The sequence below is a fragment of the Marmota marmota genome, unplaced genomic scaffold (assembly GCF_001458135.2).
Source record: "Marmota marmota marmota unplaced genomic scaffold, marMar, whole genome shotgun sequence".
In the NCBI taxonomy this organism is placed as follows: Eukaryota; Metazoa; Chordata; class Mammalia; order Rodentia; family Sciuridae; genus Marmota; species Marmota marmota.
In genome coordinates this window covers 3,400,892-3,426,598 of record NW_026000057.1, presented here as the reverse complement: position 1 = coordinate 3,426,598, position 25,707 = coordinate 3,400,892, and the positions used below count along the sequence as shown (strand labels likewise).

The 25,707-nt window shown below is 35.1% G+C and overlaps 1 protein-coding gene across 3 annotated transcripts in view; it reads left to right on the top strand.

The window, feature by feature from the left end:
* Anapc10 (anaphase promoting complex subunit 10) overlaps positions 1–2,625 on the top strand; it is an 81,140-nt gene extending 78,515 nt beyond the window's left edge. For 2 of the 3 annotated variants that reach the window (XM_048813466.1, XM_015484444.2), the window contains exon 5: positions 2,244–2,625. In XM_048813466.1, the coding sequence (XP_048669423.1) occupies positions 2,244–2,474 (231 nt within the window). In that variant the 3' untranslated portion in view covers positions 2,475–2,625. The remainder of the gene's footprint in view (positions 1–2,243) is intronic. The other variant, XR_007351337.1, reaches the window with a different exon arrangement.
* The last annotated feature ends 23,082 nt before the right edge of the window (positions 2,626–25,707 follow it).

Genomic DNA, 25,707 nt, shown 5'->3' with positions numbered 1-25,707 from the left:
TGAGGAATGAACTCCAGGAAATGAATTTCCCTCTTAAAACTGCTTTCATAGATCATATATTATGCCATAGGGCAACTCTTAGTAAATATAAAGGAGTGGAGATAATACCATGCACCATATCTGATCATAATGGAATGAAACTGGAAATCAATGAAAAAAGAAGGAAGGAAAAATCCTGCATCACATGGAAAATAAACAATATGTTACTGAATGATCAATGGGTTACAGAAGACATAAAGGAGGAAATCAAAAAATTCTTAGAGATAAACGACAATTCAGACACAACATACCGGTATCTAGTGCATTTTTAAAGTTGAGAATTTTTGTTTGTTTGATGTGGAATTTTGCTTACTTATTATTGAATGTCAGTAAACATTATTCTTAGAACCTCTGTATTTATAGTTGCTATCTGGTTATGTTTGATACTTTGATAGCAGTACAGCATTTTTAGGTACTGTGTCATATACTTCATCATACTTTATCTTAATGGTCTGAAAGGTTAATGCTTCCTCTAAGGTTTTGATTTGTTTAGTTTTACAGTGCTAACCATCAAACCCAGGTCTTGCACATGCTAGGCTTGAACTTTATCATTGACTTATATATGTAGCCCCAGTAAGTGATCTGATTTATTTCCAAACATTAATTACAGTCTGGAGAAAAATGACTAATTAATACATATGGTTCTCCCAAAGTATGAGTGACTCCCAAAGCAATAGTCTAATCTCATTTAAAATTGAGGCCATTGGAATGGGCAAGAATCTGGAGGACACGATCTCCAAAACACAGGGAACAAAAGCAAAAATAGACAAATGTTTTTATATCTAATTTTATGTATAACAAAAGAAGCAATCATCAAAGTGAAGAAACAGCCTACAGAATGGGAGAAAATATTCGCAGACTATACATGTGATAAGGATTTAATGTCTAGAATACATAAGGAAGTCAGAAAAAATCAACAGCAAAATATCTCTATTTAAAAATGAGTAATAGATCAAAGTAGCCGTTTCTAGCAAGACATACAAATGGCCAGTAGGCATATAAAACAAATGTTCAAGATCACAGATTATCAGAGAAGTGCAAATCAAAATGTCAGTAAGATACACACTTCACTCCAGTAAGCATGGCTACTATCTAAAAGACAAAAAGATCAGCCTAGGGGTGTAGCCCAGTAGTAGGGGGTTTAGCTCAGTAGTAGTGTGTGCTTCAGATGTGCAAGACCCTGTGTTTGATTCTCAGTAGCAGCCAAGGGGGGAAAAAAGATAAAAAGGGCTGGTAAGTGAAGGTATGGAAGAAAGGAACCCTTGCACACTGTTGGGGAGTGTAAAGTAGTATAGCTATTATATAAAACAGTGTAGAGGTTCTTCAAAATTTTCAAAATAAAAAACTACCATATCATACCATATATACCACTCCTGGGTATATATCCAAAGGAAATGAAATCAGTATGTCAAGGAGGCATCTGCACTTCATGTTCATGACAGCGCTGTTCACAATAGCCAACAAATGGATGGTTAACAAATTAACAAATGGTTAATAGCCTAAGTGTCTATTAACCAATGAGTGGATAAAGAATACACACACGCGCACACAATAGATTACTATTCAGCCATAGAAAAGAAAGAAATCCTGTCATTCCTGACAACATGGATAGAATTGGAGATGATTATGTTAAGATAAATTAGGCACAAAAAGAAAAGTACTGTACAATCTTACTCAATATGTGGAACTTCTAAAAGCCTGTTTCATAGAACTGAGCATAGTATGGTGGTTACCAGAGGCTCAGGGGAAAAATTGGAAAGGTTGATCAGTGAAAACTAAGTTGCAACTAGGAGTGAGTAGTTCTAGTGTGTTGTGCCTCTCTGAGTTGCTGAGGCTGTACTTGAACTTGTGATCTCCTTGCTTCAATCTCTTTTGAGTTGCTAGAATTATAGATTTGTACCACTTCACATATTTTTAAAGGCTGCAGAGACGTGTGCTTTCTGATGTTATATAAGTTATACAGTGTTCTGTTAATCCCATGATTACATACCTTTATTTTGTCTACTAATATGATACATATAAAATGCTTTGCAGCTGTAAAAGTAGATCGGGTAAAAGTGCATGCTAACTGGTGATGGTTAGTGTCATATTTTTATTCTCTCAGTGGGCAAATGTTAATTTAATTTTACAATGCATTCATTGTTAAACATTATTGTTATATTCACTGAGTGAAATCATAATCTGACTTTCTTTTTTCTTGTTAGCAACTTGAATTGGTGGAACCAAGTGGCTGGATTCATGTTCCCTTAACTGATAATCATAAGAAGCCAACTCGAACATTCATGATACAGATTGCTGTTCTAGCCAATCACCAGAATGGGAGAGATACCCATATGAGACAAATTAAAATATACACACCAGTGGAAGAGAGCTCTATTGGTAAATTTCCTAGATGTACAACTATCGATTTCATGATGTATCGTTCAATAAGGTGACTTTAAAGTGGAGCAAAAGTGACGAATCCTTTGTTTTGTTCTGTTATAACATTTTATGTTGGAGATCTTTATTGAAAAATGCTTCAGTTATTTTGCAATTTTGTATACATTTAAAAGTATTTTAACTTTGATAAATAAATTTTGGATCTTATTGTCTCAGTTTTCTTTAACATACAATTAAGCTCACAGATTTTACTTTACTAAAAAAGAATTCAAAGCCAATCTGTATATTTCCCTGTATTAAAAGAAAACTAGTTTAACTGAAAATTTCAGTATATACACAGTTTTCTAAATCAACCAGTTGATCATTTCATGTAGTGATCATTGCATATTTGAGAACAAAACTATGTTTTACCAAAGTGTATATAACCTCTAACAAGTCAAGGTTACCCCCAACACACACACCTTCCATTAAAGGAAGCTTATTTTTTAAAACACTGGATCTTTTAAAAAAAATAGTGTCAAAATGAACTTGATATTAGCTGTCAGATAAGAACCATCTGATTTGGGAATATCATTAATTGTCTTATGTTTACTTCCATGAAACACTTATAACCCTAGGGTTATCTATATTCTGACAATATTATGTTGGAGACTAATGTTATAATCTGCTGTTTATCTCAATTCAAGCAATACTTATAGTTAGTTTCAAACTTTGGTGTGACACTATCATTTCCTGGAGATAACATGTCCTGTGAAATTTTTAAAAATAAATAAAAGTGTTTTTTTATAAAGATTTTAAATAAACACATAAAAATCCCTGGCACCACAGAAAAACAAAACAAAACAAAAGAATATTATATATCTGACAGATATTTGTGTCTAAAATATATGAATTCTTATGATTCCCCAGTCAAAAGAAAAACCAATCCACTTAAAAAGTGAGCAAAAGATTTGAGCTTCACCAGCTCAAACTATGTGACTGGTCCATTGTATTCCTACATTTGTTAGAGAAATGAAAGCCTATGTCCATATAAAGATTTGTATGTGAATGTTCACATACAATTGTTCATGTGTAAACGTAAGAAAAGGAGTAAAAGTAGAAAACATACAGCTTTGTAATACAGATACAGTCTCCTTTACCCATAATGTTTGGAACCAGAAGTGTTTTGAGTTTGGGATATTTTAGATTTTGAAATACTTTGTAGATATATAATGAGATATCTTGGGGATGGGAACCCAAGTTTCCAAACATGAGATTCATTTATGTTTCATATAATACATAGCTTAAAGGTAATTTTATCCAGTGTTTTTAGTGTGGAATTTTAAATTAGTCATAGAACACTATAAATGAACAACTCTTCAAAGGACCACTTCATTCAACTGATTTGTGTGTGTGTGTGTGTGTGTGTGTGTGCGCGCGCGTGCGCGCGCGCGCCTAGATTTTGGGTATTAAACAGATGTATTAAGGAAACCAAGACAAATTGGATGCATGCCTTGCTTTCCATTGGCTTACAGTCCACTAGCAAAATATTACCTCTTTAATCAAATCAGAAATAGAAAGTGATAAGATAATTAATTGGCAAATTAGAGTGCAGAGGAGAAAGGAAAGTTTACTTCTTGTTCCAGGAAGATAGAGGTGAATCTGAAGACATTTTGGAGGAGGTGGAATTTTGGAAAGAAATACTATCTATGATATCAGCTAGTTTTTCACTTTTCAAACTCATTCTTGAATCCAGACTGTCATTGTTTTTATATGAGTCACAACAATTAATTTGAAACAGATGATTTATATATTCAGAAGATCCAAGTGATGTTTTGTCCATTTTCATTCACTCCTGTTTAAAAGCATTCAATGACTAAAACTCAAGACAAATCTTGAAAAGTAATTTTAGACTCCATACATTCTTTTATCCATTCTGTTAATTTAGCAGAGAATCAAGTATATATCACTTATTTGATAACATCAAAATAGCTTTTATAATTATATATAACTTATTTGATAACATCTATCTCTAGTGTTTTACAAAATTGTTTTTGCTTAAAATTCTTAACTGGAAAAATATTGGTTCATCATGTATTGTTTTTAATTGAATTCTAGGTTATTAGTTTTAATTTATCAATTAGATTTTTAAAACAATTTCAAAACATTACATTAAAACATTAGGAAATTTAATTTGTGCAGTTATGGTTATATGAGAACATTTTTGCTTTGTAGATCTTTTAAGCCAAGATTATCTTTTGCCCACATTGTTCTGGCTTTCCTGGCTTCTGTTCTGACTCCCTGGAGTATGATGTTGGGAAATGTTTGATGTGCAAGGCTCTTTACCAACCCTCTACAGGGAAGTCTCTGTGCTGCCTGTTCTGGCTTCGCTCAGTTGTACCCAGAAAGCCTTGGAGAGAGGAAGATGAGAAAGGAGAAAGCTTCTGGGATTGGTTTATTAATTGTCCATGATGTCGATTTACTCTATTAACAGGAAAAACCTTAAACCTATTTGGAAAACTCGATGCTATAAGACTAAGAAAATGTTCAATGGCATTTGTATATGAAAAGTAAAAGATAATTTTAGTACCATTAGCCAGTCTATTTTTCAATTTTATATGAAAGTACCTTCACTTTATTCCAGGACTAGCTCCACCCGCATTGTTTGTTTTCTCTTTTTTGGTAAACAGAACCAACTTCTATTTTGCAAGCAAGCACATTTACCATTGGACCAGTTTAGAATTGTTCTACCTGATTGTGAAGCTTTTTCTGAATGAATATTTATTTCCCGAGATGACATTCAATGTTACCTTGATTGATGCTCTAGCATTTACCATTTCAGTCAAAATTGCTACATTTGTAGCCACCGACTCCCCTGTTGAAGTTCACTGATCACCCTAAGATCTCCTGCTATGCATTCGCTTTTCTATTGTTGAGAGCAAATGACTGTTTTCTCCCTGTGGTCTTAGAAATAATTCTCCAAACTGTTTTTATAGACTTTATTTAGAAACGAGCTCTCCTCTTTACACTGGCATTCATCTGTAACTGGAGATCCAGATTTTAACACATCATTTCCTGTTATTACTATAGCAGTATCAAAATACTGACCACTTACCAAGAAGCAAAGCATCCAAAAGACTGAAGCAGAGAGTTCAGCCAGCTATTTGTTTTTCAACTGTGAAAATTTACAAGAATCGCATGTTAAATGGATATGAAGACGAAGTGGAAGAGAGAGCCCTGGTAAAAAGAGTTAGTAAACCATTCAGGTATTGAGTTATAGCACAATCAGGTGTTTATCAAAAATAATGGAAAGAAATTCAGTCTGAAAAACAGGGCCTGTTTTTTCAGGGTAGTATTCAGCAAAGTTTTCTTTCATTTTTTTCCTAAGCCTTCCAGGCAGTTTAATACAAAATTAATTTCTTGACATTTTCAATTGTTAGATGAGTAACTGGGTGTAATTTTGACTCCTGTCTTTTATCTCTCTATACTAAATAGCCCTAAGTCCTGCAGCTTCTTTCTCCACATTATTACTAAGAGTTTTATCCCCTTCACATTGTTCAAGGTCAATTGCTGGAAACTCCCAGCTGGACAATTGGCTTTAGTTTATGCTAAGATGGAGTTATCCAAATAATTTTCCATCATATGGCTTTTTATAAATATCTACACTAATCCTATATTACTTTATAAATTTACCTATATAAATAAATATAGAGTCTTTTGATGTCCCTTCAAGACCATACATTGCTCTTCCCTGCCTCTTTTATAATTTTTAAAAATTATTCTCAGACTCTGTTCTAGCCAAGCAAATAAATACACTTGTCTATTTTAAGCACACAACTCCCTTATTTTAGTGTGTAACACTGAATGGCTGTAATCTTGTCATTTTCCTGCCAATTTATATATCATTCAGAAGCCACTCCCTGGAATGCCACCTCCAACAGAAACTCCCTGCTTCTCCATACACACTCGCTACCTCCAACAGAAAGGAGGCGAGTGTGTACGGGGAAGCAGGGAGTATCCAAGCAAACAGAATTGCCACTGTTGACTGGTTTTCTAGAGCTGAACACATTGTCTCCCTGAAAAGCAAAGAACAATATTGTTTGTGCAAAGAAAAAGGGGGAGTGAGTATCAGGTAGGCAATGACAAGTGTCTGGGCCTGGGCACCCTCACTGCAGACAAAATAGCAATATACCTTAGAGGATGAAGTGAGATCATAAATGTGAGCACTTAGCACAGTGCCTGGCAAATCATAAGCATTCAATAAAGAAGTAGCAGCTGTTACTGCTGTTATGTTAAGTTGGGCCTGAGAAATCTCTGGGGGCAAAATGGGATTTCCTTCTTCCTCATCAATTCTGCTGGACTTTGGAAGAGAACTGCTAGTTATGTAAAACCATGTGTATGGTGACCTTCAAATTCCTTTTCCAGTCTCTCTGTTTTATCTCTACAATTGGCCATCTGTGTCCTGAGGTCCAACATCAGTGGATTCAACCAACCATGGATGGAAGATGCAGTTTTTGAAAGAAAGCTTAAATTTGTATTGATCGTGTATGAACTTCTATTCTTGCCCTTATTTGCTAAATAATAGAATATAACAACTATTTTCATAGATTTGAAGTGATAAAAGTGTACAGGAGGCTGTATATAGGTTATGTGTAACTACTACACCATTGTATATAAGGGCCTCAGGCATCTGCAGATTGTGGTATTTGGAACCAATCCTCAATGCTGGGGGGACAGCTGTACTATCACCTCACTAAAATATCAATTATAGAGAACTTGATTGTGTATACAGCAGTAGAAGTTTCTAAATTCAGTATATATTACAGGGGATGGGGGTTAAGACTGCCTTTTGACTTTGATCAACTATGTTGTTGTCCTTGGAGCTCATCCAAAATATTAAAACTATTTTCAATTTTAGCAAAAAATCAAGGAATACTTGTTAAAACCTTCTTATGTCACAAGCTGAAATGGATGCTGAGCAACCCTGTCAGTTCTTCACACACACACACACACACACACACACACACACACACACTCCCTGAAAGGGGCACAGCTCCAGCACATTGAGACTGTGTCTAGCTTTAGTTCTAAGGTGCTCACCTAGACCCAGTCCTTACTCCAGATCCTGGTCTGAATCTTTTTCTTATTCCTGCGCTGTCTTGACTCTTTGGAAGTTCATAATAAGCACTATATCCCTCACTCCAATCTTGTATTCTCTTATTGTGTTCTCAGATGCAAAATTTACTTTGATTAAATTTTCTTTATTTTGATGAATGGAGTAGAAATCCCTATTCTAGATAATCTCTAATGAAATAAAGATACTATATTTAGGAACTCTGTACCAATGAGAAATGATAAATATGGTGTGGCTTATGAAGATAAATACATTTTGGCTAGAAAGTACGAAGTACATTTTCTAAAGATTTAGTTAAAAGGAGGAATAATCCAAAGTGTCAATTTTTAATTATTAAGGATACCTGATTGTTCATCCCTATCATATTAACAAGATGCTTACAACTCTGTGATAAGTCGTGTTTACAAACAGTTTCCAGGAGGAAAACATTGCATCTTTTTTCAATCAACATATGTTAGTTAATGCCTTAAGTCATGTAGAATGTGAATAAGTTGAAAACATGTTTTCAATTAGACTTACAGTCTAGCTGATGACTAGGAACACACGAAAACATTGCCAAACACTCAGTGAAAGGTGATAATGAATGAAACAGATAATCAATATTAATTGTTTTAATAAGGGAAAATATCATTAGTGCCCAGAGAGGTCATTAAGGTTTTTCTGGGAGAGAAGGATGAATGTAGAGACAGCAGAAGGGCTCCCTTTTATATGAAGTTGAGATTCTGGACAAGGTGAAAAACAAAATGAAGATGAAGGCAGAATATTCCCTGCCTTTCTGATGACGGCGTGTTGACGTATGTGTTTTTAAGTCTTGGCCACTCTGGGCTTCTCATGAATCTCAGACTTGTGGCACAGCTGTGCTAACTGAGGCAGGATGCGCAGGAAGGAGGGTGAGCCATGCCATTATTCTCCATCATTGTTTCAATACCTACTCCTCAGGGATGGAGTAGGGGGTGGAGGTAGGCTCAGGGTAAAGGAATTGAGCTTTCTTTCTTCCAGTTGACAATCATCAAGAGTGGGGATGAAGTGGTCCTAAATTTACTGTCTGGTTCCAAAACAAAATGCAGATTCAAGCAGAGCTGACCTGGGAGTGCATTTTCAGTGTGGAAAAGTGAACATGCTTATATTCAGTCTGGCGTAAAGCAGGGTGTTAACATCAGTGACAGACTTAAGTATGTGAGGGAGAGAAAAGTAGGGTGGGTGAATTTTATGTTATTCTGTTATATGTTGGGGTGCTGTAGTTTTATAGTCATACCCTTATGTAATCATTATATTTATATGCATATAAATCAAGTGGTACTTATGTATTTATAGAGTATTGGAGGAGAAAGGGTGGCAATAGGATAGTCTACCACACACCCCCAATATCAGTTGTGGAAGAGACTCAGGAATAATACCTACAATTTTTGAGGCAATAACTTAATGTAAATCAAAATATTTAGCTAATATTTGCCATATATAAATTATGATTGGTCCACAGAGAGGGCTCTCAGAAAATTGCCAGGGGAAACAATGTGGGTAGAAATCTATGCTTTTCCAAAGACCATTCCCTAGAGGATGAAGCTTGTAGGATCATGGAAATGCTCACTCAATTTATTTATTTTATTTATATATAACAGCGGAATACATTACAATTCTTATTATATAGAGAGAGCTCAATTTTTCATATCTCTGGTTGTATACATAGTATATTCACACCAATTTGTGTCCTCATACATGTATTTTGGATAATAATGATCATCACATTCCACCATCATTAATTATCTTATGCTCCCTCCCTTCCCCTCCCACCCCTCTGCCCTCCCATGCTCCCTCTCCCTAACCCACTATGAATCAGCTTCCTTATATCAGAGAAAACATTTAGCATTTGGTTTTTGGGGATTGGCTGACTTCACTTAGCATTATCTTCTCTAACTCCATCCATTAACCGGCAAATGCCATGATTTATGTCCACTCAATTTTGATCCATTGTTCTAGGTTGCCTTCTTCATTTCCAGAAGTTTAGATAATAAATGGAATTCTTACAAAAATTCACTTGTAAGCAAGACCATCAGAAATCTCGCACAGTTCCAAATAAGGCTTTCAAGTGGTTTTCACAAAAATGGACTATGGCATGTTGTATGTGGAAACAAAATTATCACTAGGAAGACCACTTGATTCGTTTGGGTGCAACTCATGCTTCTCTCAAGTCTAATTACTTTTTTGTGTTCAAAATAAGAAAACCTTCTTTTAGGACTGAAGAAACTTTGAAACACTTTGTATTATAACCCTTTTTCATGATGTGGCAATTGGAGCAAGTGATATGAAAGAAACAATAATGTAGTATAAGCATAGTTTCTTCCGAGATCAGACGAGATTGGGCACGTTCAGGGTGGTATGGCCATAGACAAGCATAATTTCTTGACTAACATTAACCATTTTTTATATGTTCTTTGTGTAGCTAGTGAATAGAATAAGAAGAAATACTTAAAAAAATTTTTAGTTGTAGATGATACACAATACCTTTATTTTGTTTATTTATTTTTATGTGGTGCTGAGGATCAATCTCAGTGCCTCACACATGCTAGGCAAACGTTCTACCACTGAACCACAACCCCAGGCCCAAGAGGAGATATTTTTAATGGGAATGTTTTGCATGTGAATAATTTTTAACATTTGTAATCTTTAAGTACATAGCTTGTAGTACAGGGGTTATGTGAGAACTTGAGTCCTGTCTACTACAATCCTTAGCTGATTGGTGTGTGTGTGTGTGTGTGTGTATGTGTGTGTGTGTATGTGTGAGTGTGTGCATACTTTGTGTTTGGAATAAAGTACATAACAATGAAGTACACCCATACCACTCAGTGAATAAGGTCAAAATTGACTTGTACATGCCCAAAGCTAAAACTCCCTTTTACCGTAATGTTTGTGATACATATCCGTGTTACGGTAGCTATAGTTTGTTGTGGGTATATACCATAGTTGTTTAACATGTTTTTCTGTAATTGGTTATTCAAGTTGTTTTCAGTTTGAGGCTATTACAAATAATGCTCTTATTACTCATTTTAACTCATTTTTATGTGCTTTTCTGTTAGGTAGGTTTATATGAGTCAAATGCCTTGTTCAAATGATAGATATAAGCTCATATTTTGTAGATAATGCCAAATCATTTTCCAAAGTGGATGTAATCCCACACTTATCAACAGTAGCATGTAAAAGTTGCTGTTGCTTCATGTCCTCACCACATTTAATCTTCTTGAGCATTTTAATTTTAGCCATTTTGGTGAATGTAGTAATGGTATCTTATCGTAGTTTTAATTTTCTTTTCCCTGATAACTAAGGTTAGGGTACTTTCCATATGTTTACTGGCAATTTTTTTTTGATAGACTCTTTTGTGAAGTATTCTAGACTTTTGCTCACATTAAAAAATGTCTTTAGTTTCCTGTTGTTTCTAAAAGAACTTCAAGTATTCTGGATATAAATTATCTTTTGGAAAGATTTTAACTTTTCCCATTCTGTAGCTTACCTTTTCATTCTCCAAAATGGAATCTTTTCATATTTTTGCCACATGCACGCACGCATGCACACACACACAGACACACACACACAAACTATGTGAGGTGATAGAATGTTAATTAGTTTGATTGTGGTAATCTTTGCACAATGTATACTTATATCAAACATATACCTTGAGTATATGCAAAATTGATGTCAATTATACCACAATACATACAGCTGAAAGGGGATGCGATCCTTATTTTTAATGGAATCAATCTACTCTATGAAATTTGGTAGTTTTTTGTGTGCTAAGATATTTATTTTGACCTGAATATCTTCCAGATTAATTTGCTTTGTTGAGCACATTTGTATCTAAAATCCACCATAGTTGATAGGAACTAAATTCCATGTTTTTTTCCCCTGTATGGATAGCCAGTTGACCCACTGCCAGTTTTTGAAGAGCATTTTCCTATTGCTTTGCAATGCTACCTTCATTTGGGAGCTTCCCACTCTGTTTAATTTGTATCTTTTTTCATCAGGACCACACTATCTGAATTACCAATTATTGGTAATATATTTTGATATCAGGCAGTTTGAATTATCCTAGTTTGTTCTATTTTTTTTAACAGTTTCTCTGTGAATCTTGGCCTTTTTCACTACTATATGCTTTTTAAATTCAGCTTATCAATTTACAAACATACAAACAATCACACCCTGATAAAATTTATATTGGGATTGTTTTGACTCAACAGATCATTTGAGGAGAACTGACATGATTATGATATAGTGTCTTCTAATTCACAGAGACTCCGTGTATTTGAATCTTTAATGTTTCAATAATGTTTTATGGTTTTCTAGGGATACATCTTGTTTATCTTTGTAGATTTCTTCCTAAAAATTTGAACTTTCCCCATTATAAATAGTTCTTTTTAAAAAAAGTTTGATAAATTGAAATAAAATTTATTTTATATCTTGCCTTCATATGCAGCAATCTTTTAAACTTACCTCTTAAGATAACTTATCTACAGACTCTTGAATTGCTAACATCTGTAAATGATGACTATTTTGTATTTCCTTGTATCTTTTCTTTATTTTCTTTCCTTATCATACTAGCTATGTCCTCAAATAAGGTATTAAATAGATTCCTGAGATGTTATATTGAACACTGAATGAAATCATTCTTGTTTCTGATCTTACTGGAAAACTTTTTAAGATTTCCCTATTTCATATGATCACTGAGATATGTTAGAGAAAGCCTTAGTCAGATTAATATAGTATTTACTCTGTAGTTTGAGGGTACAGTGTTCTAGATGAGTTAATTAGATCAAATTTATTATTCATTTTATATTCTACTGATTTTTATTCTGCTAGTTCTATCAGTAAGAAATTTATGTGAAAAGCTGTATATGATTATCTCTTTGTCTGTTTTTCCTTATAATTCTGTTAATTTTCTCTTTATGTATTTTGAGACTATGTAAGTACATACATATTTAGAATTGTTGTATTTTTCTAGTCAACATAACCAGAAATTATATAGTGTTTGTTTATTAAGCATACTTCTTTATCTTAGATTTCTGCCATAAAATCTACATTATCTGATTAAATAAAGCTATGACTAATTTTTTTTTACTACTGTTTAAATATTATAATTTTGACTACTGTTTGAGTATTATAATTCCCCAATTCTTTTACTTGCTTCCCCTTTCTATTCTTATATTTCTTATGTTTTCTATAAATAAAATATAGTTGGGTTTTGTTTTTTTATTCGGTCTGGCTCTCCAAGAGGTAGAAAGCTATATAGCTGATTTGCCTCCCAAATCAGTTCAATCAAGTAAACATCTAGGAGAAAAGTGTGAGAGAACTTGATATCAGGCAGTTTGAATTATCCTAGTTTGTTCTATTTTTTTTTTAAACAGTTTCTCTGTGAATATTGGCCTTTTTCACTACTATATGCTTTTTAAATTCAGCTTATCAATTTACAAAGATTGGGGCTGGATTTTGGAGGGATTTCTAATATTAAGCCCAAAAGTTTGGCCTTTATCTTCTAAATTTCTAGGAAACAGTAAAGGGATTTGCAAAAGCGAGTGATGTCTTTCTAGAAGGTCAAATCAGTTCAATTCAACTGGAGCAGAAAGCACTAAAGGCAATAAAGATGATTCTGAAAACATTTAATGGTAGCACCTATAGCAACAATCCCTGATACTTAGTAAGTTGTAATGAAATATTTATTGACTAAGTAAAAAATTCAGGTATGATGTGAGGAGAGGCCAGATAGAAACACAGTAGTGGAAATGAGAGGGAATGACTTAATATCTAGAGAAGATAGAACTCATTGACTGCTTATGTTGAGTTGGCAAGTTTAAGAAAATCAACAAATAGATATTAACATCACACTAAGATATTTATATAGCTACCTATTATGTGGGATCCTCAGAAAAATAATGACACCATGGTGAATATTGATCTTTATAAAGCATTACAAATAGTTAAATGCGGGGGGGGGGGAAATAAAGATATGATATTTTTCTTTACTACCACCATCACTGATTGAAAATGTTAGCATTGATTTGTAAATTAACATCTTCCATAGTCTATATGGATAGTAGCTATTTCTACATCCATATTTTTGTGAGCACTTTTGAGGAAAGACATTCAATTTGCATATTTTTAAGAGGAAGCATTTTCATATAGTAACCATTAAGTGTACTTGCAGCCATATTATTACAGGGTGCCAACGTAAGTCAGTGGCAAATAATTCAGTTTCCTATTTCCGATCTTTCCTCAAAGTGCAGTTATTTATCATTCCCTTAACAGCAGTTCACTCATTTTTCATTTTTATACTTATTAAAGAATGAAGAATTCATAGTAGTTATGAAAATCTTAGGGGATTTTTAAACTAATTAGTTAAAATATGTGATAATTCTTGTAGTCATAATTTTTAGTAGTCGTCATCAGACCTTTTTATTATGTGAATTTCTTGGGTGTTTCAGTCTGCTTTTTTTGGCTGCTAAATCCACTCAGTGTGGATTTTCTTCTCTTCTTTTAAACCTCGGATTGTGAGCTTATATTCAGCAGAGCTTTGGCTGTAAAGCTCCCATACAGCTTCAGTTAAGAAGTTTTTTCAGAATAGCTTTGAGTTTATTCTGCATGCATTTTGTGGGGATCACTGTCCGGGGATCTATTTCTTTGTAATTTCTTTACCTACATATTATGAAATCTCAAGGGATTTATTTTCTCTATCAGAAGCCCAAGCATAGACAGGCCAGTTAGTTATTCTATTGTTCAATGTCTTCTTTTGCTGGTGAGCAAATCTACCTCCCCATGATAGTAGGTTTTGCCCTTCTAGGTTTTATGATGGGTCTTAATTTCAATTCACCACCTTGTGAATTCTCCTTTATTCTTTGTAGTCCCTTTAAAACCAAACTGTTATCTTGCAACCCCTACTCACCTAGGCCAGTTCAGAGTATTCTACTCATTTGCTACTCCAGTTTTCAGTTGCTTCATTATTTCTGCCATCTGGGTATTTTTTGTTTATAGTTTCTCTGCCGTGCAATTTCCTCCAGCATTTCAAGCTGATCTATCAGGAGGGTTCTTATGTATAGCTTTTCATGTTGCTGAAACTCAAATCTTGAATTTTCCCATATCTATAAAGATTTTTCTTTATGTGTTTTTAAGTATCTTTTCTTAACTTGATTTTTTAAAAGGACATTATGGGTCACAATTGTTATGGCCTTAAAATGGCATTTCCCTCCCTTTTGATTTAATAAAAAAAAAAAGTAGTACCTAATTTGGATATCACTAAAGCTTGTCACATCGTAAATTTTACTCAGAGGCACAAAGGAAATAATTAACTCTGGAAACTGATAGAAAACTGGCCCCTTTAACTTGACCTGAAAAAGTAACCTTGAAGAATGCATCCCATGTGAAGCAATAACACAAAATTTGGTGTAGTGATTACCTTGGGGTCTAAGGGAAAAGGAAATGGAGAAATGAGATCATTAGGGAGCTTCAATTACATTGGAAATGTTTTATTTCTTAAGCTAAATAGTGTATGCCCGTGGGCTCATTATATGTTCCACATTAAAAAAAAACAAAACAAAACAAAACTGAAACACTTCCTAATAAAAATGATTATCAAAGAAATCATCACCATAGTGCAAGTAGTACTGCACCTGTAATTACTGTAACAGAAGATACTCAGGGCATTTCTTAAGTCTCGTGTAGGTTTGTCAAGTGAAAAGAAAATTCTCCATCCTCAGGAGGTCAAGAAGTAGCTAGATTGGTGCCATGGTACATGCCCGTGACTTGGAGGTTGAGGCAGAAGTGTTGGAAGTTCAAGGCCAGCCTCAGCAATTTGGCAAGGCCCTGATCCCAAACAAAGAATAAAAAGGGCTGGGATGTGCTCCTGAGTTCAATCCCTAGTACCAAAAAAACCCCCCAAAAACCAAAAAACAAAAAAAACAGAGAGAGAGAGAGAGAGAGAGAGAGAGAGAGAGAGAGAGAGAGGACCATTTTATTTTGAGACAGGATCTCACTAAGATGCTTAGGGCCTTGAATTTGCAATCCTCCTGCCTTAGTCCCCCGAGTCTCTTGGATTATAGGTGTGTGCCGCCATGACCAGCTATAACTAGTTCTTTTAGCTACGTGAGATTTTATTATTTCCACATGAGATTTTTTTTCTTGTGCCTGTTGAAAATGTCATACAACTGATCAAGAGCTTCAGCCTGTCCAGCACTGATGCCGTCATGCTTAGGGAGTAATTCCATCATTACATAGAAAAGCAGGGAGTTGCTCTGAATCATCTGTACTGAAGAGATGCCTCTGTTTCTATAACAAAGTTCTCGGCTGATTCTTTGTGTGTGTTAATCCCAAGTGTCGCTGCTGAGTGATCTTGTCCACTCATGTCCTTTAACACTGACATATGAGAGAGGAAGAATGGATGGGCACTTAGAGGGACCCAGGTCCCTATACCTGGGACTGCCTCACTCCTTTACAGACTCTCATTCTCCTAACACTAAAAGTGGCTAACATTGATGGAGTGCTTTCACTGTGCCAAATGAGAAAGTATTCTTTATGTACTGTCTTATCTAATCATGTGACACACCTAGAATGTGGGTCTTATTGTGATCCTCTTTTTAGGATGAAGAAAATATAGGATAGATTAATACAACTAGGTCATGCAGTTACTGAGTAAAAAAAATTTTTTACTTCTGAGGAAGTCTAAAGTAACTCCCCTCTTCCCTCTCTCCCTATATATGTTTTATCTATAGCTATTAAATTCTATGTATTCATTCATCTATGTCATTATCTGTCTTCTTTATCACATTATCTAGTGTTAGATACCACATAGCTATAAAATTGATATTATTCAGGCACCAGTAAGATCCAAGCAGCTGTTATAATACATAAGATTTAGCTGATTCCTATTTGCAAACAGTAGCTAAGACAAAAATACACAAATGGATGAGTAGTTAAAAAAAAAAAATCTAGGTCACCAGGAGAGAGAGTCGGGTGCAGGGCAGCAGGTCCGAGGAGAACCAGCAGCCCGGGGCTACTGTGGCTAAATACCTGATGAGGTTGATGGTATGTGGATAAGTTAGGCATGCAGCCTCTGGTTTTATGTTTTCTGTCATACCAAAGACTATTAAAAGAACAATTTTGTCCTGGGATTCTCACCTTTGACCTCCTCAAATAAAACCTTCATTCCCCACATCACTACTGTTAAGGGGAGGGGCAGGATGAGAACTCAAAAATAAAGTAATAAGTTGGCCAGACTATATTGTTTCCTCTTTACTCATAGCGAAGCTGGTGGTTTTTGAGAAAAGAAATAAAGGATGGAAGGAGAGACAAGAATAAGAGGGGAGGAATGATGGGGGTAACACCTAGAATGATTGCTTTGCAAATGAGATGCTTGCCTGACCATTTCACACCTTTACAACATTGTCTGGGAAAGTTTAAGTAAAATCACATTGATTTAATTTAAATGGGGCCTGACAAAGATATAGAGATCTCTTTTCTCTGATCTTTCTTAGAGAAATTTACATATCTCCAAACTTGTTGAATTATTGTTTCTACTTCATGCTGATGTATGTATTTAATTATTTGACTAGTTTAAGTAATTTTGGGCCCAAAGCATTTAGTTATTTAGGGACCTTTTATTGGATAAACAATAAATCATAAATGAATCAGTATAATATCAATTAAATAATACTTCATCTAATTTTCTATTGCCATCTACATGTGGTCTAATCTAAGTGCCTCTGTGATAACACCTTAATAATAAAATTGGCTTCTAAGACCCAGAGGCACGAGCATGTTTTCTTTTGCCTTCAGAACTTCACAGGTGTCCAAAAACATTGTAAAGATACAAGAAGGGCCAATCTAAGGACAAATGCCCTGGGGTGGCCAATAAATAGCCCAGTTTGCATGAATATTTTGCTGCTTCGTAGTTTAAAATTTAATTAAATTTAAATTGAGTCTTTGTGGAAAATTGTGAATCTCTAAACTTTCTTAGAAAGATTCAATTACTTTTTGTGCTAACCCTGATGCCAGATTTAGAGGTGTTTTTAAATTCCTTGGGCAGCTACTATCTTGCTACCCCCTTTCCTTTCTGATAAGAACTGGAAAACTTTAGTAGGAAACTTTTAGGAATCGTTTTGAAAATTTTTAATAAAATTTTTTCTTTTAAATGCATCCCATTTTCTATACATACAACAGGAAAGAGAATTATTCAAATATTTTGGAAAGTGCTTTATTGTTTATGGAGAACACTCACACCTGTTGCCTCGGAGTTACTTAAAACAACCCTGTCATATAGATAAAGCCAATGTCGGCCCCAAAGAACAGATGCAACTGAAACCTCCCAGGTGTTTTTACTTCTAAACTAGAGTTCTTTCCATGTTTCATCTTATTCTTTGGATGGCAATAAAAGGGTTCAATTTTAATATAGATTCTTGGCTTTTGATAGTTGATGTTGCCCTTTTGAAAATTTTATAGAATTGTTAGAACTCTGTTAATTGGGAGGGGGGCAACTGGTAGTTGATAAATTGTCTACCTATATTAACTAACTCTGCTTCCCCTTCTAATGTGTGTTCTGGGTCTCACAAGTGACAGTTCAAGTCAGGTGGAGTCCTTATCACTAACGAAATCCCTGACATACTGCTGTAAATGGCAAGGACACACTAAAGGGCAGTTTCAGAAAACATTTCAACACGATGTGGAATTAGATTCTTAATTCAGGGTTATAAGATTTAATTAAACATCATCGTCATGAGAGCTTTGTGGGGCTGCCCATACTCCGATTCCTTCCAGACTTTTGGGGCATTACACATGCTGTCTTCCCACAAGGGCACCTTTAGCTTCAAGTAGGTAATTGTGATGCCTAAAGGTTGTGAACTCTAAAACCATAGTGTTTATTTTTGTGAGAATTAGGTCAAGATTAGCCTAAGGAGGCACCAAATAACTTAAGATCACAAGCAGAATGGGGAATAAAAGGTGTTTTATATAGAATCTTTACAGGTGGATTTTGCAAAGAACAGTTAATTAACCATGGGCCCAACTGGGGACATATTTTTAATGACTTACAGGTAGTTTGGAGAAAAGCTAAATAAAAAATTCTAGCTCCAACTGCTCTTCCAAAATGGGCTAAGAACCATGGCAGTGAATTAAAATAACCTGTAAGTTTTTCTAACCAAAATAAAAATACCAGGTATGAAATATTTCTTTTACTCTTTGCCAATTCTTTAATGGTCCATTAGGTATTTCTAAAGGTGGAATATTTGAAATGAAAATTTGGGCTCAGAAACCAGAGGGGCCAGAATCTTGAATAAACTGACTGAGGCTAGATAGAACTGGATGTGAATGGAAGCTTTTTTAGTGGTGGGTTGTGTGTGTTTCATTTGGATAAGTCCTTGAAGGTTCCAGGAATCATTGAAAAAATGAGCTTAAAAGAACTTAGAAATAACTAGTTTTATCCTCTACTGCAGTGTCCTTTAGAGCGGGCCACTTCGTGGAGAAGTTCTGTATGACTTAGCTAAAACTATTCTGTCTTTGCAGATCAGCCCCATGCTTCTCTTCATTAGACCCTTAAAATAAAACTGCATTTCTTGCATATCACTTCTCTTTGGCTGACTTACAATTATTGGTTGAATGTGTTCTTCATACCTTTGATTATGGGAAGAGCCAGAATGAATATTTGGCCTTTGCACAGTATTTTATTTTAACTTCTATGCCAATATTTATGAAATTTTGTATTTCTTAAAAAAATGCACAGAAATTTAATCTTAATTATAGTAAAAATGCTAAAAATTATATATTTATTATTTTAATATATTCAACAGTAGAGCTGAATAGTTTTATTCTTTTTTTTTTTTTTTTTGCTTTAGATGCAATTATATGATAAAAGATGTACAATGTTTTTTGTTTGTTTGTTTGGGTTCTGGGAATTGAAACCAGGGGTGCTCAACCACTGAGCCACATCCCCAGCCCTAATGTGATGATTTGATATATGTGTACACTGTGAAATGATTAAATATAATAAATTAGCATATCCATCACCTCACACTTCCCACACTTTTTGTGGGGTGAATATTGAAGATCTACTCTTTGTAATTTTCAAGTATTCAATATAATCATTGTTAACTATGGTCACTATATTGTACAATAGAGCTCCAGAATTTATTCTTTCTGTTGACCAAAGCCTTGGTTTTTAACTAGCGTCTCATGATTCTATACCCAACCCCAACCCCAATCCCTGATAACCATTATTCTATTATCAATGAGTTTGACTTGTTTAGATTCCACATGTAGTTGAGTTATTTGTTTTCTGGCTATTCATTCTCTGTGCTTTTACTCCTTCATTTTGGTTTTCATATCACAATTGTAAAGCTTTTGTACTGAGTATCCTTTAACAAATTAAAGTAGCTATGTAGTTTTTAATAGTCTTGTCTTTTAGCCTGTGTACTATAGATATGTGATACATACCCTATCATTACAATATTATTCCAAATTTGCCTATGTACTTACTTTTACCATTGAGTTTATATATTTATGTTTTTATATGACTAGTTTGCATTCTTTCATTTCTATTTAAAGAATACCCTTTAGTATTTATTGTAAGGTGATGAAATTTGTCAGTTTCATTGGTCTGGTATAGTCTTTCTATCTTCTGGTAAATCCTTTCTCCTTCATTTTTAAAGACTAGCTTTTCCAGTTAAAATATTCTTGGTTGGTGTTGTTTTTTTTTTTTTCCTACAACACTTTGAATGTATCATCTCATTTTCTCCTGGTCTGTAGTTATTGCTAAGAAATCCACTGGTAGTCTAATAGAGGTTCCCTTGTATGTAAGGATTTTTTTTTCTCTCTCTCTTTCTACTTTCAATATTCTATCTTTGTCTCTGATCTTTGACAGTTGATTATGTCAGTGTAGTTCTCTTTGTGTTGTATCTTGCTAGAGACCTTTGAGTTCCCTGTACCTAGATGTTTATATCTTTCCCCAGATTTAGGATATTTTCAGGTATTAATTCTTTAAAGAAACTTTCTGTCCTTTTCTCTGTCTTTTCCTTTTTAAACTCCTTTAATGTGCATGTTAGCTCTCTTGATGCTATGCTATAAAACCTATAGGAACTCTTCACTCCTTTTTATTCTTTTTTCTCTTTTGTATATTTTCAAATAGCATGTGTTTGAGTTGACAGATTCTTTCTTCTGCTGTTGACACTCTCTCTATTGTATTTTTCACTCCATTCATCACATTTTTCAGCTCCAGAATTTCTGTTTGGTTCTTTTTATGATTTTGATCTCTGTTAAATTGCTCGTTTTGCTCATGTATTGTTTTTCCTGATTTCATTGAGTTATTTCTGTGTTCTCTTTTAGCTTGCTGAGCTTCCTTAAAAGAAGTATTTTGAATTATTCTGATATTAATTCAGAGATCTCCATTTTTTAGGGGTTGGTTACTAGAAACTTATTATGTTCCTCTGTAGTGCTGTTTTTCCTTGCTTTTTCATATTTCATGTTGACACATTCACATTTGATGGAGCAATTGCTTCTTCCATACTTCAGGGACTGTTGTGGGAAAACACCTTCCCATACAGGTGAATACCAGGCTACAAGTTGGGTGAGGTGTGGCAATTCTGGCTCCAGCAAGGGAGCAGCATCCTAGTCTTTGTGCATCTCTCAGCTGAGGCCAGTGTTGACAAGGCTACAAGGATCCTCTGTAGGCTATGGGTGGGTATCTGTAGCAGCCTTGAAGGCTTTGGGGGTCTTCAATAGGAAAGGCTGCTGGGGTCCTCCTGATCTCTTTTTCTCCCACTGGGGAAGTTCTAGTTGGGAATCCCTTTGGGTGCTATGTTTGTCTTGTGGGCATGCTAATGGTGGCAGTGTCACTAGCATCTGATGGAGTGACTAAGCAGTGACTGCAAGGCCAGGGTCTGAGGCATGGCTTTATGTGGAGGGAACAAGGTTTTTGAGTTCAAGATGGTGGTGCCTGGGGCACATGCATCTCTGTACCTCATAGGTAATGGTGTGCAAGGCATAAGTACTTGGGAGCAGCCACAGAGCTGGGGCCTGGAATTTGGGCATGCAGTGAGCTGCAGCTCTCTGTGACAGTGCTGCTCATAGAGTGGCCTATGGAATTGGGGTCTAGAGTGCAGGTATACACAGAGCAAGAGAGTTTCCAAGGCCTGAGGTGGAACTACCCTATAATAGTGATGACTCTGCTGATTGTGGCACAAATGCACACAGTGTGGCCACAGAGCCAGTGTCTGGGATGCAAGCAAGCATGGATTGAATGTGGCTCTGGTATCAGGAGTATATTTTGGGTTAGTGGGTGATGGCTCTGGTCTTAGCTCCTTCCTAGGGAAGATATCACAACATCATCTCCCTCTTTAGGGTATCTTCAATGGGATTGTTGTTGGTTATTGCAGAGGAAAAAGGTGCTAATGTCCTCTGCAGAGTGGGCCACTGGAGAACATGGTGGCACCTTCTGTGTGGCAGATAATAATAGCCTCCATCCTTTGTTCTTGGTCATCTTCAGATGTCTCAGGTATGCTAATCTCCCCAGTGATCCTTTAATGTATTTATTCTCTGACATTTTTCACTCCCTTGTGTTGCTGCAGGTTCTTAAAAACCTTTGAACCCTCTCAGGCTATTGCTTTCCATGGACAACTGTCTATTTGTTGTTTTATTGTTTTTTTTTGTGTGTGTGTGGGTGGGGATAAGAAGACTTGCATCTCCTACTGTCATGTTATTGATGTTACTTAAAAAAGTTTTTTTATACATTTTCACTTTGATATTGCATGAGAGTGATTATTCAGGTCCTTTTCAGCACCCCCCTTTCTTGTATTAACTACAAAAAGACAGTTTATTCAAAGGAATTCCTTTTTTTGTGAGGCTGTGATCTTGTTTGTCACACGGGGATGCTGGCATATTTATATCCACATGGATAAGGTAAAAGAAGATGCCTTCATATGTGGCACTATTTCATTGAAAAATAGTTCCATTCTAAGTTATGACTTTTGTCTTCTTTTTATGACTATTTCTCCAAATAGCATCCATTCCAGGTTTCATTCTTTAAATACCACCCTAAAGGAATATAGCAAAGAGAGGTACTATCCATTTTTTTTATACCAAAGAGATTATTTTGGGATAAAATAAAGAAAAGATGATTACCTTCAGGCAAAAATAGGAAATTTGGCTTAATTCAGGGTTCTTCATGTTGCTAGTTACCCAAAGAAAAAATGAGACAGAATAATGAACTGTCAGCTCTAAAAGACCATTTAGTTTAATCTCTTTATTTAACAGACAAATAAATGGAGCCTCCACTGGCCAGCAAAGATCTAGAAGATTACACTGATGGATGGTGGGGAAATCTAAAACAATCCACGACAGGTTTATGGCCAGCTTGTTAAATTAAATCCTTTGTATGACACTGTATTGCTTTCTTTGCTGGGTGAGGATTGACAGGTATTGATGAAATATCTGAGGTTCTAATTCAGAATGCTTGGTGACAAATCATAATTTAACAAGTTGAGACAATCAACAAGCCACAGAATGAGGCTATGGCCCCAGCCTGCAGCAGCCGTCATCCTGTCTTTAGCCCGTCTCTGTGCTTTAACAGAGACATGCTTAATCTCCTCAACCCCAAGAAGTAGATTTAGTGCTTCAGTAAATATGCCATTAAGATAGTTCACTGTGCTAAGCCCTTAATATACACCTCAAATGCACTGGAAGCTGAGGGCCTTTAACCACCCAAAGAGATATGCATGGCCCAGAGAAATGCCTAATGCTCTTACTACTCTGATATTTTATTATCAAATGCAACTTAAAAGTTTCTTTGTACATAATTTTTTTTAGAGAGAGAGAGAGAGAGAGAGAGAGAGAGAGAGAGAGAGTTTTTTTAATATATATTTTTCAGTTTTTGGTGGACACAACATCTTTATTTTTTATTTTTATGTGGTGCTGAGGATTGAACCCAGCGCCCCGTGCATGCCAGGTGAGCACATTACCGCTTGAGTCACAGCCCCAGCCCAGTACATAATTTTTTAATTGGTTTGAATAAAACCAGAATGAAGAAAATAGCAATTTCCTCTCTAAATAATTTTCTCTGCCACCTCATCTATCCTATCATGGTTCTGACTACATTAATTCCTTAACCTCAGATTCCTGATCAGATTATTGTTGTTGGGTAACTTTTCACCACCAAATGAGTGTCTTTGAAGTTTTACTCTCTTACTGATATAGCTAAATGGAAGTATCTTTGAGATGTTTGCTGTGGGTGTACTATTTGTTTGCTGTCTGCTATTTTATTTCTTACTTTTCTAACCATGATCCTCTTGGTAGTTCATGGTGATAGAATTTTAATATGACATCAGACACAAGAAGTCATTTAAACCACTCCTTCATTTTAGAAGTAAAGAAAATCAGAGGTCAAGGATATAAAGTGAGAACTGTTTGAGTTACTTTGTCTTATTAAAAGGATTTGGCATTTGTAGCTTATTCTTTCCTCAAAAAACATAAACACATTTTTTTTTCTTACATACTTAGTCCTAACTTGGTTTTTATTTCTAGTGATGAATATGATGTTTTTGTTAAAAAAAAAAGCAAAAAAAAAAAAAAAAAAAAAAACCCAACTTAGGTATGCAGAGGTGACTTGCTAGACAAAAATTGAGGTAAAATGCAGTAAATCTGGCATTGAATTTTGGTGTACTGATTCTCAGGAGAAGTTCTTTTTCAAAAAAGATTTTTGTTCATTTCTTTTGATATTGGAGTGGGGAGAAAGAAAAATCTAACATCTGCATTTTTCACATTGATCTATTATATTTCATCTGATTCCAGAAAGACTTCTGAGAAGTTAAATACATCTTGTAAATCTTGCAAAACAACCCTTCAGATGGTTTACCTAGAACGACACATTGACATATTAAGTTTGTATCATTTAAAAAAGTATTTATCTTTTTTGGACAAAGGGATGATTATACTTGATTTCACTGAAAGACTTCAGGTTGAACTGACAGAACCAATAATGAACACAAATATAAAAAGCATGCAGTGTGTGGGAGTCCCCTATAGAAGTAGCCATAGGTGCTCATCTCCAGTAGAGCAAGAAGTTGCCTTCTTGAGTTCTAGAGTCTCATAATCATCTCTTTGCTTTCAGTAGGCTCAAGTCTTTTACTAAAATTGATCTAGTAACATCTTCAATGTTACTTAGAGCTTAAAAAAAATAAATCCACGGCTTTTTCCTAATTAGCTCTAAGCATATTTTTTTTTCATACCTTACATGAAGAATGAGCAATGTCATCTACGAGTGACTATTTCCTATATTAAGGAAAAAACTGAGAATAGGGGCTGGAGCTGTGTGACTCAGTGGTAGAGCACTTGCCTGGCATGTGTGAGACACTGGGTTCAATTCTGAGCACTGCATATAAATAAATAAATAAAAAGTCTATCAACAACTAAAAATAAAAAAAATTAAAAAAAACCCCTGAGAATAATGAAGCGATGGGATCATGGATCATTTTTTACAATAAGCCTGTGTTACTTTTATTTTTCAGTTAAAAGCATCCAGATCAAAACCAAACAATATGACCTTTTATAGTCATTTTTTTTTTTCTGATCAGATGACTTGTTTGTGCTTTCAGGCAACCATGTGTCACTACATCAGCACCGAGTTTCAATTCTATTTAATTTTGAGTTAATAAAATCCAGGAAGCCTTGACACCAGGACTACAACAGTGACTGACAGTCAAGTCCTAATGTTGTGAAAAGGTTGTAACGTTTATTTGCGTCGTCTTCTCTACTGTGTCTTAAGTTCCTGTTGGACTCATCTTTTGTCTCTAGTTCACAGAATAATGAGATACTCAATGAATATCTTCTGAATGAACCTATGAATCAAGTTCTATAACACGGGGGTTATTCTGAGTTTCTCATGGGTAGGATAAAATTCCAATTCTCCATGTTAGAACAGGATACTGTCCTAATTTGGCATCACAGCTCATTCATATTTAACTTGATACAGCTGTTCCATAAATGGGGAGAATGCTAGAAGACATAATGCTAGAGGCATAAAAATGTATGCCTTTCCCTATGCTGATGACATGGTTTTATTAACACAAACCAGGATTTTCCTTTCAAAGCTGCTGAACCTGTTGGCTACTTACTGTCAGAACAGTTTAACATCAACCGAGCCACAGCGAAAACCATTGTAT